This window comes from Salminus brasiliensis, chromosome 6 (assembly GCF_030463535.1).
Source record: "Salminus brasiliensis chromosome 6, fSalBra1.hap2, whole genome shotgun sequence".
Classification (NCBI taxonomy): Eukaryota; Metazoa; Chordata; class Actinopteri; order Characiformes; family Bryconidae; genus Salminus; species Salminus brasiliensis.
In genome coordinates this window covers 12231429-12246973 of record NC_132883.1, presented here as the reverse complement: position 1 = coordinate 12246973, position 15545 = coordinate 12231429, and the positions used below count along the sequence as shown (strand labels likewise).

Here is a 15545-nt window from a genome sequence, read left to right as displayed (position 1 = left end):
AAAAAAAAAAAAAAAAAAAAAAAAAGATCCACACACACACACACACACACACACACACACACACTCCACTATAAAATACCAGCAGGCAACACTCGTTCAGTCTAGTCTTATTATAAACTTATAGAAGAGTACAACTGCGAGCAGACTAACGCCTCCTATAGCAGCAGCCTGCTACGCCTTCGTGGCCAGAGGGAAGTTGAATTTCCCCAGCTTTTAGCTCAACCCTGTAGGAACAGGGCACATCTTCCTGTCCCCTCCCAGTCAGGCTTTAACCCTTTGGCTTCAGCACAAGAAAGGCTAGTCTTAACCAGTTAGGCCAGTACAGACCGACCCTATAGGAAACCTACAGGCAGTTTAAACGCCTGTATACAGTCAGGCAATTAGCTACTATAGCTGACCTGCAGTGCCCAGGTATAGGACTGCAGTGTTACTACAGAAGTACTACAAAGCAGTCCAGAAATCCTGTAGTGTCAGATTTACTGGTTACTGGTTCACCACCGGTTCTTGTTTGTGAGGTAAGAGTCGTCTAGACATGATTTAGGCTTTCTGCACTTTCTGTCCTTCTGTCTTTCTTTCCTATTCCAGAACAAGGCTCGGCTCACACTTGCAGTTTCTAATAGCAGTAGTTTGGACTCATTACCTACATGATCTACATGATCTTCCAAATTACAGATCCCTGCTCTGGTTCGGTCTGCACAACAACAGCCCAGCCACTATGAAGCAGTGTCATCAGGCTGCTCCTGGAAAAGTCATCCAGGAGATGAATTGAAGCTAAATCACAGCTTTCCCACAGCTGTTGGGAGTCCTGCAATGTTTAACTAGCTTTATGAGCAGGTGTGGTGGAGCTGTACAGGTGAGTCATATGGGCCTGTGTTGAAGAAGGTCAGAGGTTCTAAAGAGCAATTCCATTTGGCGACTGCCAGCAGCAGTTTATAGGACTGATGGAGCCTCCAAGTCATACGCACATCAGCTGAGACAAATTAGTGCTTTTCGGATAATGTTTTAAAGACTGTCCTTGTAGGCGCACTTCTAACCTTAGGACCTTCATTCAAAACAAAACATAGCAACAAGTCAGACATTAGACCATCTGTTCCCTTACACTGAGAAACCAGCAAAACACCAGTGCGCTGTAAAACGATGGGCCTAGTCTTTATGAAAGGAGAGTAATAAAAGATTTTCCATTCATAGATTAAGCTTAATCTCATCTTGGACTCATCTTGGACTGATTGTCCATGAGGTCCATTCTTTAAAAAAGTCTTTAAAAGGGCCCTTATGTAAGATTGCCCAAATTACCCATGCTTTTTGAAGTAAGAGTGTGGTATTTGCACACCATATCCATGTTTTTAATTTTCTCCATCGCTGTCCCGTACTCTGTGTAAATAATTCTGGATAAATGGACCAATAGAAACGCTCCAAACTGACTTCCAATGAAATTAAGAAGGTTTTTTTCTTCTCCTGTAAAGTTGCTGTTTTGGAGATACATATTTTTATTTTCTTTGGACAGTGACAATATGTTAAAACTAAGCTGCAAAAATAGCTCATTTATAATTTACCATAATTTACCATACGTGTGATGTCACAAAAACCAGCCTATTTACATATACCCTCCCATTCAGGTTACAGTAGTTTAACCCTGCCTATTCATACTGACGTAATAAGGTTTCAGCCTGGACTGCTTGTGTGAGTGAGGCACAATGCAGGATAGTGTCTCAAAAACCTTGTATCTCCAAAATGGAAGCTAAAAAAAATAACAAAAAAAATTAACTTTCAATGGAAGTCGATGGAAAAAGATTTAGTCCAGGTCAATTTGGAGCATTTCTACTGGTTCATTCATCATTCATGATTAAATTATGACACAGTGTGAAGAAAAACTGGCAGATTTGAATTGTCAAGTGAAAAACGGCAAAAATAGAGATACAAGGTTTTTACATTAGTCTTAAAGGCACAGTAACTAATTTAGCCAAACTATCAAAGGTGGAGAAAAAAACGTACCAGCCCTTTAAATCGTATGTTAGGTCTACAGTACAACCCAACTTACACCCAGTTTCCTGGTCAGAGATTAATCATGGACCTTTTTATTGGGCATTATTTGACTGGAAAATCATTATTGGGTGAAGCAGTACAGCGCTGTGTTTGAACCGATTCACTCATTAACTGACTCACTATTCACCACATTCACAGTTCTCTTTTTAATGAACTGCACTAACTGGAGAATGAGCAGTGAAGTCCTGAAGGCTTTATTGTTGAGAATCTGAACAACACTACAGCATGGCTGACACACTATATAGTGCACTATTTCAGCACCAGGGTGCGATTTTGAACGCAGCTCAGGTTTAGCTTCATCTTTATGCATAAAGGGAGCCCATGGTACAGGGGATATAAATGGTAGCAGGTGCAACATTTCATAGTGTTTCACAGGTATTTTCTTCAGATGTTGATGTGTCCAGATGTCTTCTTGTTCAGAGTTGATGCATGAAGTTGGTATGCAAGTCCTAGTCCAACCGTAGGGATGGCGATACAAAAATACATTTAATTACATAAATCACAAAAACACATCTGTCCAGAGAAGAGACTTCCGCTGGTAAATATATTCAAATGTAAATGTCCTCTATCCCAGAAAGTGCTGTTTTTTCATCAGGAAGCTATCTTGGTTTAGTCCCTTGATTTTATCTGTGTTTTCCCATCTCACACCCCATCAAAGTGACAGAGTTACATATTACTGACATCGCAAGCAGAGGGCTTTCTGTTTGGACTAATCTCCGGCTGGACAGGGGTCTCCTCACAACCATCTCTAAGCAGTGAGCCAGAGCTTAGGGAACCGTTGTCTCTCCCGCTGTGGTTCTTCAGACTGAAGCTTACTGGAGGCTGGGGAAAGGAAAAGAGACTGTAAGTTCACTTACCACTAGTGGGCAGCAGAGATTACACATATTGATATCGAGTTTTAGTTTATGTTTCAAGTAGTTTTAGTGAATTAGATTATTCTTTCATTTTGCAATTTACGTGGCTTAAAATATGCTTTCATTGATTTAATAATTTTTTAGGAAATTACTAAATGATAAGCCTTAAAATGTTCTGTGTGGGGGGAATTAAGAAATTACATTTTCCAAAAATTGTATTTTCCTTATTGTCACTGTCACCTGAATAATTTAGAGTGGTTGTTCTGCAGAAAGCAAATTGTCATTAAATCAGGTGTGTCCCAATACTTATTTAAATGTACACTGTATGGACATCATTAAATACCGCCGTTTCATTCATTCCCATTGCCACAGGTGTATAAAATCAAGCACCTAGCCATGCAGTCTGCCTTTACACACATTAGTGAATGAATGGATTGATCTAAAGAGCTCACTGAATAACGTTGGGCCTTTAGGAGGTCCACTCCCTAACTTTTTACAGTAACAGAAATTTGGACCAAGGCCTAAATCAATAGGTTGGCATTGTGCAAACTGCATGCCTAAGTCATAGCACACAAACCACATACCACATTACCTCATTTCAAACAGACTTGGTTACTGTAGGTCATAAAATGTTATCTAGAACAAAGGGGCAAAAAATTATAATGTAATGATGTAATGAATAAGTTTCACACCTTGGCTGTAAGTTTTCTGATGGACAGCTGGTCGTCATGGCGACCAATGGTGGAGCGTCTCAGAGAACTCTGACGAGACAGAGTTGGTGGAGTCCCCAAAGGCTCAACTTCCTGCTCAATGCTCAACCTGCAGTATCACATATATAGCACTTAGGGTGGCAGTATCATTGAGACTGTACAGTGCCTATAAAAGATTATACACCCTCTTCAATGTTTTTCCCCTTTCATAAACAGAATCAGGGACAATGTTTAACGTCAAAGTGAATACATTTATAAAATAAAGTTATCTCTCAATTTGGTACCGTCCCTAACTCCCCCTAGCACTAGCAATGCTTCCAACACTAGGTGGGTAAAGTCTCCTCTGATGCATGCAAAGCCAGTCACTGCCTCTGTTTGAACTGGGAAGTCGACACTCTCAGAGAAAAGCACTGGGTCCCCAGCTCCACCACACCAGGTAACAGACGCCTGTGCCGGCCAACATTGCTTAATGTTTAGAGAAGAGAGAGAGCGCCATCCAGAGAGAGAATGGCAAATTGTGCTCTCTCTGACTCTGGCCTCTAATGGCAAAGTGGCGTGGGATTTGAACGTGCGACCCCCGGCCATAGTGGTAGACTGCTGAGCCACTCTGAGCCAAAAAACTTTCACATATTTTATTATATATATATATCACTTATTTAACATTATATATGATGTTATTATTATTATTATTATTATTATTATTATATATTTTCTGGGCATTAAATCATTTTTTGTAAATTATTATATTGGGTATCCAATTGGGTGAATACCTTTTATAGGTACTGTCTATATATACATTTATATCTCCAAAACAGCTTCAATATTACAATATTCTCTCTCCCTCTCTCTCTTTTTCCCTTCTTCACCTTGCAGAGCTGAGGAGGGCCTTCATTTCTTCACTCAGGTGTTGACGGACCATGTGCTTGTTTCCAGGGATACCTAAAGCAGTTGCCATAGAGTCCGTGGTGAAGGAGGGATCCAGCACCATCACAGCACCATGAACCCCACTGCTCTGAAGATTGTCAGCAAATTCCTGCAAACACACACATTTACAGCTCCGACAGTTGTCTTTCCCTCTGAGCGTCTTCATATCATTCACTCCTTTTGCTCCGGTATTTCCTCAGTAATGTATCAGTAGCAATATCAGTAATGTACCTTCAGGTCGATGTCTCTGAGCCATTTAATAATGCGCTGGCAGGTCCACACCAGAGGGTCTGTGTTCTGGCTCTCACAGTCTGCTCGCCTTGCTTGCAGCACCTTCAGCCACATGTGCAATATTAGAGGGAACAGAGGGAAAATAGGGGGGAAATGCTGCCCTTAAGAACGGTGTACGTTTATAGTAAGGCTAATTCATATCTGTGCATGTGTTTAGCATGTACAGGAACATCATGCATAGACCTATACACACATACACACACAGACAACTGTCTCTTTATTGAAAAGAAAATCTGGCATAACCAAAACCCCATAACTGTTTTGACTCGTTTTGCCTTCAATCCAAAATGCATACACCCAGTCCACCGGTGTACACCCTGTTAGCTGTCCTAGGCAACAACAACCTCACAAGAACATAGTATTTTTGATACTTGCAGACAGACACCGAGGAAAGATAGCTCAAATTCAGTGAGCCAGGAAGCTAAAGCCAGAGAAGCTAGATGGTACTAGGCTAAAAGCTGCCCTTAGCTTGTGGAGGTGCTGTTAGGAAAAGTGCAGCTGTGTGGAAAGTAGTATAGCAGACAGACATGAAAAATGCCCCACAGTGAAGCACAGCTGACAGCTGGGAAAACAAGTCTCATTGAACCCAGGGAAAAGCACCATTCAGAGATGCCAAGCTGAGGAAGCAGCCCTCGCTGAAGAACAGCCGATAACCATGAAAAAAAGGCATCTAAGGAAAAACACTGCGGCTAACAGCTAACAGCTAACCCCCCGCCAATGGGGCCACGCTGAGAGGATAGCAACACTCTGAGGAATATGTACAACAAATAATTACAATGTCCCTGTTATAATGCTACAACAAAGCTATGCTAGGCCATGTGTTATTCTAAGATAAAATAACAGGGTTTCTAATAACTGTCTAAAATCACATCTAGGCATTTTTCACCTCAACCAGTCACATTTATACTTTAAAAAACAACTAGACAAAAAGTGAGAGATCGGAAAATGGTCTCGTAAAAATGAATTACCATACAAAGTGTATACGCTGACATTAAGGACAAAAATGACAGGCAACTAAATACAGGATATGGGCCATTTAGAGGGCCTTTTTAACGACTTTTCAACAATGACTACCATGTAGATTTAATGTGACATAGGCTTTGTCTGAAATGTCCAAAATGCTGCCTACTCAGACAGGATCCCGAGACACGAAGGCGCCCAGTCATTTCTGCATGGACGTTCAGCAATCTGGCCTTTTATTGTATTGGGCAAAGATGCCAATGGGTAATGACAACACAGCTCATATCTAGCAGTGACCTTTACCAGTGACCAGGTAAAGATTAAAGTTGGATTAGGTTGTAGGAAGCAGGTGTAGTGGTACTACAAAAGGGTCCAAAGGTTGGTGGAAAATGCTGTAGGGGTCTTTGAACTGACCATCTAAAAATTATATTTTTTTAAGCCATAATACAGCAGTTAATAGAAATCCACATTTAAAAAGATGTGGTGTGTGTTTGTGTACCTCTTTATTGAAGTTAAGAACATGCAGTAGTTGTATTCCCAGCAGCAGGCTGCCCTGGTGGGCTTTTTTAGACACGTGCAAGTGCTTTTCCAGGTCAGGGCGAGTAAGTGTACTCAACAGGCGTCCATCCACCAAGTGTGTGTGGAAGAACTGGGAGTACTGCGGCAGCCCTACGTCACTCAGCCAGGCTTGCGCCACCCAGTGGTGGTCCAGATCTGCTGCTCTTGATAGTCTGAGAGTACACACACCCAAAAAACAAACACAATCAACTTTTCATACACACTTTACAGGTTTGCATGCTGCTGTTTGAGTATGTGTGTTCTGCTGGGTGTGTATATTTGGTTTGGACAGTAGATAGCACTCTGATTACCTTGGTGTGTTTGAGCTGCAGCCACACAATAGTAGTTTGTATCAGATTGTGTGTGTGTGTGTGTGTGTCTCACCCATGCCCTGACTCAGCCTGTCTGTAGTCCTCAATAGCCAGGCGCAATTTCCTACGATGCATGGAGTTGCTGATGCCCAATCCAGCCTCGAGATCTGCATCTGTTAAGGCTAACATCACCTAACAGATATAGAAATACACACAGGCATGATGGTCAGTTTATTGAATGGAGTTTTATTTTACTGATCCACAGAGGCAATAAGAAGACTTTACACATAAAAAAAGAGAAGTTAAGCCACTAAATCTCATTTATAAGGCCAACACATATCCGTTTGAAAGCAGATTTGCATCAGTCAACACCTTAATTTTGCCCAGGAGCAATCAGGCTAATTATCGGGTTGGTAGGCTATTTTCAACCTTCCACTAAGGAGCCTAGCACTACATTTTCGGTTAGAAAATCAACAACAGGGGTGTCAAAACATTTGCATGCGACTTCAGGTGTGAATTCTGGGAACTCACATAAGTGAAGAGTTCATTAAAACAAACCTCTACTCTCCACTGTTGAATATGGACTGTTTCTGCCCTTTGTTCTGTATAACAGTGTCATATGATTATAAGAGACGACACAAGTGAGTCTACATAAGGATTAATTAACTAGCCAACATTTTGCAATTGTAAGTTTGCAATAATTTTGCTATGTATCCAGAACGAGCTTCCAATACTTGTTAGCTATCTAGCTAGTATCACACTCAGTCACTTTGTTATGTACAGTGAAATGTTCTCCACATTTTATCCATCTGTGGTAGTGAACACATACACACACACACACTAGTGAACTAGGGGCAGTGAACAGGGCCCAGCAGTGGCAGCTTATCGAAACCACAACTCTGTCATCAATAGCCCGGTGCTCTAAATGCTGAGCGGTTAGGGTGCTTGTTGATACACCCACAATGCAAAAACTGCAAGGAGGTGCAGAGGCTATCCTGCTTTTTATCTACTATATTTAAAAAGCACATAGACCATATAGATGAGTTCAGTTTTACTGCCAAGTTCACTGTTTTCCCTTGAGAAAAAGGTGAAAGGTTGCATTATACATCACATCTCGTAAACGCCAAATCATACAACCCCAAATTTCCTGTAGGGAAAATCCTGGCAAATCCATATATCCAATATAAATATAAAGCTAATTTTGGATTGTTTTATGCATATATATATTGTTTTGGACCTATTCTTGAAACCCCTCCTGAAATATAGGGATGTTATGAGGGAGCAGTGTTTGTATCATGGGTGAACCTGGGCTGGTCTCATATATCTTGCCCCTTATTTGAAAACCATGAACCATTCAAATGTTATGAAAATCATGAAAAGTGTATTTCATTCCAATCTAATTCTATCTTTTGAAAAATACCTATATATATATAGGTATTTTCCCCCTTAGTCAACAGATCTAAATATGTGAACCTTCTGCGTCTTCAGCCTTTCTTCTCCACTTATCAGCTCAAGGCTTGTATGAGAGCATTGTAAGAGATACAGAAGGCATCCTAAATGCAAAAGGTGGCATTCTTCCCTAAGGTTCTTACTAAAAACACTGTATTAAATACACAATGTATTTAATAATCATAGACAGATGTTTTATGTCCATGTTCTGTACATGCATCCTTATTATTTCCAGATTCCAATGCAAAGTTAAAAAAAAAACAACATACCATATACTATACTATACTATACTATACCATACCATAGCAGAACCCCCTGCCCTTACATTTTGGTGTGTTCCCCGTTCCCAAACAACTGGCAATTGCTAAAGGCTGAAATTCCTGAAAGCACAAAGATGGGTCTTAAATGGCCAAGTGAGCATCACACTGAACACTCTCTCTCTCTCTTCCAGTTAGGATGATCTTTACACTTAGGTGCTTTTGAGAATCTGGGCCCGGCACATTTTCCTTAGGTAAAGTGGATGTATTAGTGCAGGAACACAAAAATGTGCAGGTCAGGAGTGTATTCCAGAGCCAGGGCTCATAACATATGCTGTCTACACACTGCCATATGTGTGTCCTGTTGTTTTTTTCTGTCCATATAAAGCTGTAAATTTTTTAAGTACACATAATGAAGTGGACGTATGTGGAGTGAGTTCAGTAGCTGTTGTGGTGTGTTCTCTGACCTTGCCGCTCTTGACGTTGTCTGCACAGGCGCGGATGTACATGGGCATGGCCATGATGACCTCAAGCCAGGCCTGTACAGTGCCCGCTCGCCATCGGGACATGGGCACCGTCCGCGCCAGCTCCACCTGCTGCAGTCTGTCCAGCTGCTCCTCACAGTCTGATAGGCTCACACTCAGACGGGCGGGGCTCGAGAGACTGTCCGAGTCTGGATTGGTGGATGTAGGGGAAAGAGGCAGGGCTATTTGCAATGGAGCGTTAGAAGGGGAACTCTGGTCTGAGGCCTGCATTTTAGCTGAACCGTATATACCATGGGTGTAGAGCCAGACTTATGCAGCATGTAGAAGAACTATTCAGCTATTTAAGTACTTTTGAGAGGCCACTGCTATCATTAGAAAGAAGGTAGAGGCAGTATTAACAAGCTTATAGTTTAGATATTTAAAGAGCCCATGTTCTACATTTGCCCCTCTACATGCCCCTCATCACTTCAAACTTTACCTTTTAATAAGTAAGTAAGTAAGTATTGGGACAACTTTTTGATTGTTTCTTCCGAAATCAAGGGTATTAAAAAAAAGTTTATCCTGCTTATCCTGTTGGAGTAACTATCTCTACCATCCAGGGACGGCTTTCTACTAGATTCTGGAGTATTGCTGTGAGAATCTGATTGCATTCAGCCACAAGAGTGCAGTGTTAGCGAGGTCAAAATGTTGAATGATCACCACCGCACTTCGACCCCACGGATGGTGCACCATCATTTAAAGAACACAGTTTCACTGCTTCACAGCTCAATGCTGTAGGACTAGCTAGCCCACACCTGGCATTAGGCATTAGAAGGGGTGTCTACAAACATTTAGACATAGAGCGTATATTAATATGTTGCTTTCTGTGGCAGCACAAGCCAGAGTTTAGAGGTTCAATGTCAACAATATTCACATTCTACATCAAGTGCTCCAAATGGCTACTGAGACTTAACTTACATAAAGCCTCCAGGAGGTGGCAGCATATCTTTTTCCTCCCTCTCCTTCTATTCCCTTCTCCTTCTAGTTCTTTAGGAAAGTTTACAGCCTGTGCCGAGGTGTTCAGAGTGAGTTTATGTACATTGACTGAACAGTGTATCCCTCAGTTCTACTGTCTAATCACAATATGAGGTTTTTATAGATATCAGTCAATGTTGTACATACCTGGAGGCTCATCAAAGTTATGCACAGACTGAAACCTTATATATAAGTATACAATAGATCATTGCTGTCACACAAAATAACTTGTATCTCCATGTTTGCCATTTTTCACTTAAATATATAATTCAAATCTGGCAGTTCTTTACATTGTGTGAACATGTCAGGATGAATGGGCCAATAGAAATGCTCCAAAATAAATATTTTTACATGGACTTTCATTGACAGTCAAGATGTTTTCCCCCTCTACCGTAAATTAGCCATTTGGAGACACAAATGTTTTATATTCTGTAGTTTTGGACAGTTCTGGACATGAGCTTTTGCTCAGACTAATAAGATCATTTTTTTCGACGAAGATGCTTCATATAATCATCATTGTGCTTTCCAGCTTTTTACCATCATCCTAGGCGTGGATGTTGGAGGTTACACACAAACACACAGCAGACACATCCACATTTACACAGCATTACTGTCACTCACGCAAAGTGTTAGAGGTGTTGAGGAGGTCAGGGGTTACTGTTAGTTAGACAGAGACTCTGCTAACTGCGTGTGACCCATTTTCACCTCCAAAGGAGACAAAACGGTCGCTGACAGCTCAGAGATGTAGAGCTTTCACACCAATCCACACACATGCAAATTGCTTTCAGCCTCTTCCACTGGCAGCACTTTGGTTTTATTTCAAAATACTTTATTCTTTCATAGCTTTAATGTTTGTTTCCATGCCATTCAGATCCCTAAGTTGCAGCTAATCCCAGACAGCCATAGACCATATAGAGGTTCTTCACTATTTAAAACTACCTGACTCTTTTATTGAGAGTTACACAAACATGTAATTATTTAAAAAAAAAAAAAAAAAAAAGCAGGTAAGAAACGAAGGTCACACGTTCTGAGATGTTGGAACTTGGCAAATACAGACATTTCTCTTCTTCTTCTTCTGCAAAGCTGCAAGGACAGCTGTTTCCATGACACCCCTTTGGATGTTGGAGGAGGAGAGTAAAAGCTTTCTTTAATAGCTGATCTCCGACCAGATTTGTGTCTCAGAAAAGACCTCTCATCTAGTGGGTGTTCTGGAGGCTGCCTAGAGCGTCCCTGTAGGAATGGCAGGCTGAACTGTGTAGAAACCTCACATTGACTACTGTTTCTATAGCAATGCTGACGTTTCTAAAACATCACTTGAAAGGTAAAGATGAAGATACAAGTGGGTGATATTAACCCTGTACTTCTAATAACCTGTAACTGACTCCAGACTTCAATTCCTTATTCATAACTGTGCTAGATATGTCCCACACATGATCTTTTTTATAGTCGTTTTTTAGTCAGCTCTGACCAGACACTGTGATTGGTTGCAAACTGTGCTACGTATTTTAAAACATCTTTTAATTGTGCAACAGTTGCTAAGGAACAACTGCCGCTTTAATGTAAGTGACCAGAACTACTTCTAAGGTGAAAAGAAAAAAAATATTATAAATAATATCTGAAATTGAATTTGGGGCTTCTATTCTTTACATTTTTTTATTCCTTCACAAAATGTTTGTGTAAAAGCAATAAGACAGTTAAGTTTCCAACATAATTATGCATGACTCACTTGTGTTCAATTGCTGAAATCTACAGTAGTTACAGGATAATAAGCCTTAAAGGGGAATTTCAGCTTAATTTGAGCAATGAAGTGTAATTAAAGTTGATCACAGTGGTTTGGTGTGAAATCGTTCACTATTGATAAATTCACTGAATCAGAGGTCTTCGCAATGGTGGTGCTGGGAACCAGGAGTCACAGTGTCTACATCTTAAATATAGACATTTTATCTACTATCCAAAATCAACAGTGAACACACAGGTCTTCTGTGTTTCTATATGTAATGATGATAATGGCAAAACCGTAGTAAGACCAATAAAATAAACAGCTAAATAAACATTATTCTACCAAACTCTTTCACAAAATGTCAATGCCGTCACACACTTACAAGAAAAACACTGGTTATCTCCAAAATTGCAATTTTACAGGAGGAGGAAAAAAACGTAACTTTCAATGGAAATCAATGTAAAAAGGTTTTAGTAAATTATTTTGGAGCACTTCTATTCTTTCTATTATTTTTTTATATATAAAACAACTATTTCAACTATAAAACAACCATTTCAGGCCATTAACATTTCAAAACTGTTTCTCAACAGTGTCTCAGGCATTGTGCAATCACGTGCTGTGATGTAGCTTTAAGAAGCATTTAAGAAGCAACGCTTCAGATGTCTGTTTACAATTATTTCCCAACATGTCTGACTCATCAGGTTTCTCCAGGACAGATTGTTTCACACCAAACCATCTTAAACGACTTTGTTTACATCTAGATCATTTAATTGTGCAGAATAAGAAAATCAGTCAAAAACCCCTTTAAGACTAATAGCTCAATAATAACCCTAGAGTTTAAGCTGTTCAGAGCTGCGTGTGTGTACGTGTGTATGTGTGTTATTGAGAGGCTCTAAATCTTTTATGCCTGTCTGGCTTCCTGTTGCCTGCCATTTCTCAGCAGGAGCAGAGCTCAAACAACACGGTCAGACTCGGTCAGTGACCCACAAAGGACAACAGACATGGTTAAAAGAATTCAACAAAAGACATTTAGGACAACAGACATTTACAAGCACAGAGTGTTCCACAATGAGTTTGTTATTTACAAATCCAGCAGTCCTTCAAGTTTCCAGCGCAAATTCGGTAAGTGTCAATGTAAAGGGGGATGAGAAGGTTAGAAGATGTTCAGCGGTTCAAGACTTGACAGCTCCAAATCCACTGAGAATTGCTCTGCAGCACAGGCCTCACTTTATCAGTTAGCTGGTGCTCTTGCAGTCAGCAGCAACACGAGCAAAACACCCACTCCTTTGAAGCTCAACCTGACACCCACTCTTTCTCACACTCCCTCACACACACACAGACACACACACACAGGTCAGAGAGGCTCCCTGGCTGTTTCACCAGTCAGCATCCTCCTCTATGTAGTAGTCAGGTGTGTTGGTACCGTCGAACAGGCCGGGGTCCAGAGACTTCCTCTGCTTTCCTCGGGCAAAGACGCGGGACAGCGAGCCCAGGCCCATCTTCTCCTTCTTCTTCCTTCTCTTCTGGTCCTCCAGGTCCTCTAAAGACTGCAGTGACAGAAAATGGCAGATCAGAGAAGAGCCGACTGAGCTTTTAAGCCTTTAAGCTGCAGCTTATTTTTCTGTTATTAATCTTAAAGGGGTATTCCAGAGATTTATCTAAACTTCTGCATAATTATAGGGTTCAAATGTAGCGAGCTACATTACTGACTGTGATCCCTCACATTACTTTTTTAGGGACCAAATGTTTTTCAATTTAGTCACTGGCAATTCTACTTACTGGATTTCACTTCCTTCTAAAATCAGTGCAGTTATCTGCCACTTTTACAGAAATGCATCTTGCATTTTTACACCCCTAGGAACGACTATGACACTAAGGGCTTTTTCACACCTGATAGTCTGGACCAAGGTCTGAAGTTTGGTCTGGTTTGAACCATGATTCAAGTTATTGTTACATTGCTACTTTTGATTCTGTTAGTTTTGGTTTCACGTTGCAGTTTAGCGAGCGTACTAAAGAACTTGAGTTTTAATATCCTTCACACTGTTTGGTTTGTAAAAAGGTGAGCATCAGACATCTGCGTGGAGGAGTGAGGAGTGCACCAAACCCTTAAAGAATAAAAGTTTTAAAAATATGCTTATGTGGGGCTCACAAAGGTGGAACTTGGGCTATGTGGGTTCTAGGTGGGCATGGGCTCTCGTAGAACCCGTGGACAAAACTTTCTAATTCATGTTTGGGCTCACCATACAGGTCTCACATGGCCATGTTATCTGGATTCCTACTACCTAACCCTTTCTCAGGTGAGCTCTGGCTGTCTGTGACGGTCTACACCGAGTGTGTTCTTTTGGTACGAGCGGAGTGGAAGTTCCAGAATATGACGGTTACTCATATCAACAGTCAGTAACCGCACAGACAAGACCAGATCAGGGATCCTGCTGTATTTTTATTTTTTTTTATTACAGCTGTTTTTGTCTGTTTTTCTGAAGTAGTGACTCTTCATGACTTCGATTCATGTATTTATATGCTGGATCTGACTGAAATGAAATGTTTGAACTTGAAATTTCAACGATTGATGAAGCTGATATTCCGTCCTAAAACAGAGCAGCAGTTGCATTCTGGTGTCCGTAGCTTCTGCACCACTTAAAATGGAACAGAAAAGTTCAGTTAGTAGCTAGAGAATAACTCCTGCCTTGTGACAAGAGACAAGAGTGTTTGTTTACAGTGTCATAAAAAATGCACTAAATTTGATGTCAGAATTCTTCTACTGAAGTTATGTGACAAGGTGGTTTGATTATCAAAGGTAGAGCACATCTCTTGAGTGTATTTTGAGCACAAAGTTTAAATGAGCACATAATTTAACTAGCATTTCAGCTACACTTAGGTACAGCTACACTTAAAACGAGCAAGTGTGTGACCGCAATGACTGGCAAACTTGTGTTGATTAACTCAGGTTTCTACAGCGTTGTAGAGACATACTGTGTGCTGGGGAAAGCAGAAGAGGGGAAGTAGAACTAGTGCAATTAAAGCCGATCGTTCCATGCCGAACATTTCAATCCCACTGATGGGACCAGACTTGCTAAAGAGGTAAATGGTACCGTAAGCCAGAAGAAGTGTGCCTTGCGTTCAATGCAAAAGTGTGTTGTGATTATATACTGGAGTGAGACTGTGTTCCGTGTGCAGTGTGAGTGAAAGAATGTGCATTCTCACGTTGCAGAGCGAGTGTGTTCGGTGTCGTGGTGAGTTAAGCTCAGATGGTGTGGATGATCGCTCTCCCTCTAGCGCTGAGGCGTCTGACAGGAGTGACGGTTGCCGTGAGTGACAGGGGCTGAGCCGCAGACTGCCCGAGGAGTGCGCCACACACACTCCATCAATGTCACACACACAGGGGGGCGCAGCCTTTAAAACTGAAGTACAGACAAACAAACACACACACACACACAGGTTCAGCCCAAGTTCATTATGTTAACAGAAACCTGCTGAGATGAGACTCTAGGGTTCTTCTGCTTTCTATACATCACACTGCTGCTTGTCCTCACACATTTCTGTTCATCTGAATGACAAGCTGTGTGTGTGTGTATGTATTTAGCCCTAGTGCATAATTCAGGCTATGTTGACACTAGTAAATGTTTGTGTGATCGTGTGTCTAACCTCTTCAACCCGTGAGTCAGCTGTGCTGATTCAGGTGTGTGTGTGTGTGTGAGAGAGTGTGTGTGTGGTTACAGGCTGATTGTATGACTGTGTGCCAGCATAGCCCAAGTGTTTAGTACAGGTTGTGTGTGTATACCCTGTCTGTCAAGTGAGTGGTAGCGGCCGTGCTGACTGTGTGTGTGTGTGTGTGTGTGTGTGTGTGTGTGTGTGTGTGTGTATACGTGTGTACCCTGTCTGTCGAGTGTGTGTGGTGCAGCTGTGTTTACTGCGCTGTATAACTGTGTGTACATATGTGTACACTGTCTGTCGAGTGTGTTGTAAAAG

At 41.2% G+C, this 15545-nt stretch overlaps 1 protein-coding gene across 2 annotated transcripts in view; it reads right to left on the bottom strand.

Annotated features, from left to right (window-relative positions):
• Positions 1-2240: 2240 nt before the first annotated feature.
• kazna (kazrin, periplakin interacting protein a) overlaps positions 2241-15545 on the bottom strand; it is a 55580-nt gene continuing 42275 nt past the window's right edge. For both annotated transcript variants that reach the window (XM_072681633.1, XM_072681634.1), the window contains 9 exons: positions 14781-14977; positions 13000-13123; positions 8825-9030; positions 6725-6843; positions 6282-6513; positions 4763-4864; positions 4474-4640; positions 3590-3716; positions 2241-2865 (listed from right to left, as the gene is read on the bottom strand). In XM_072681633.1, the coding sequence (XP_072537734.1) occupies positions 2710-2865; positions 3590-3716; positions 4474-4640; positions 4763-4864; positions 6282-6513; positions 6725-6843; positions 8825-9030; positions 13000-13123; positions 14781-14977 (1430 nt within the window). In that variant the 3' untranslated portion in view covers positions 2241-2709. The remainder of the gene's footprint in view (positions 2866-3589; positions 3717-4473; positions 4641-4762; positions 4865-6281; positions 6514-6724; positions 6844-8824; positions 9031-12999; positions 13124-14780; positions 14978-15545) is intronic.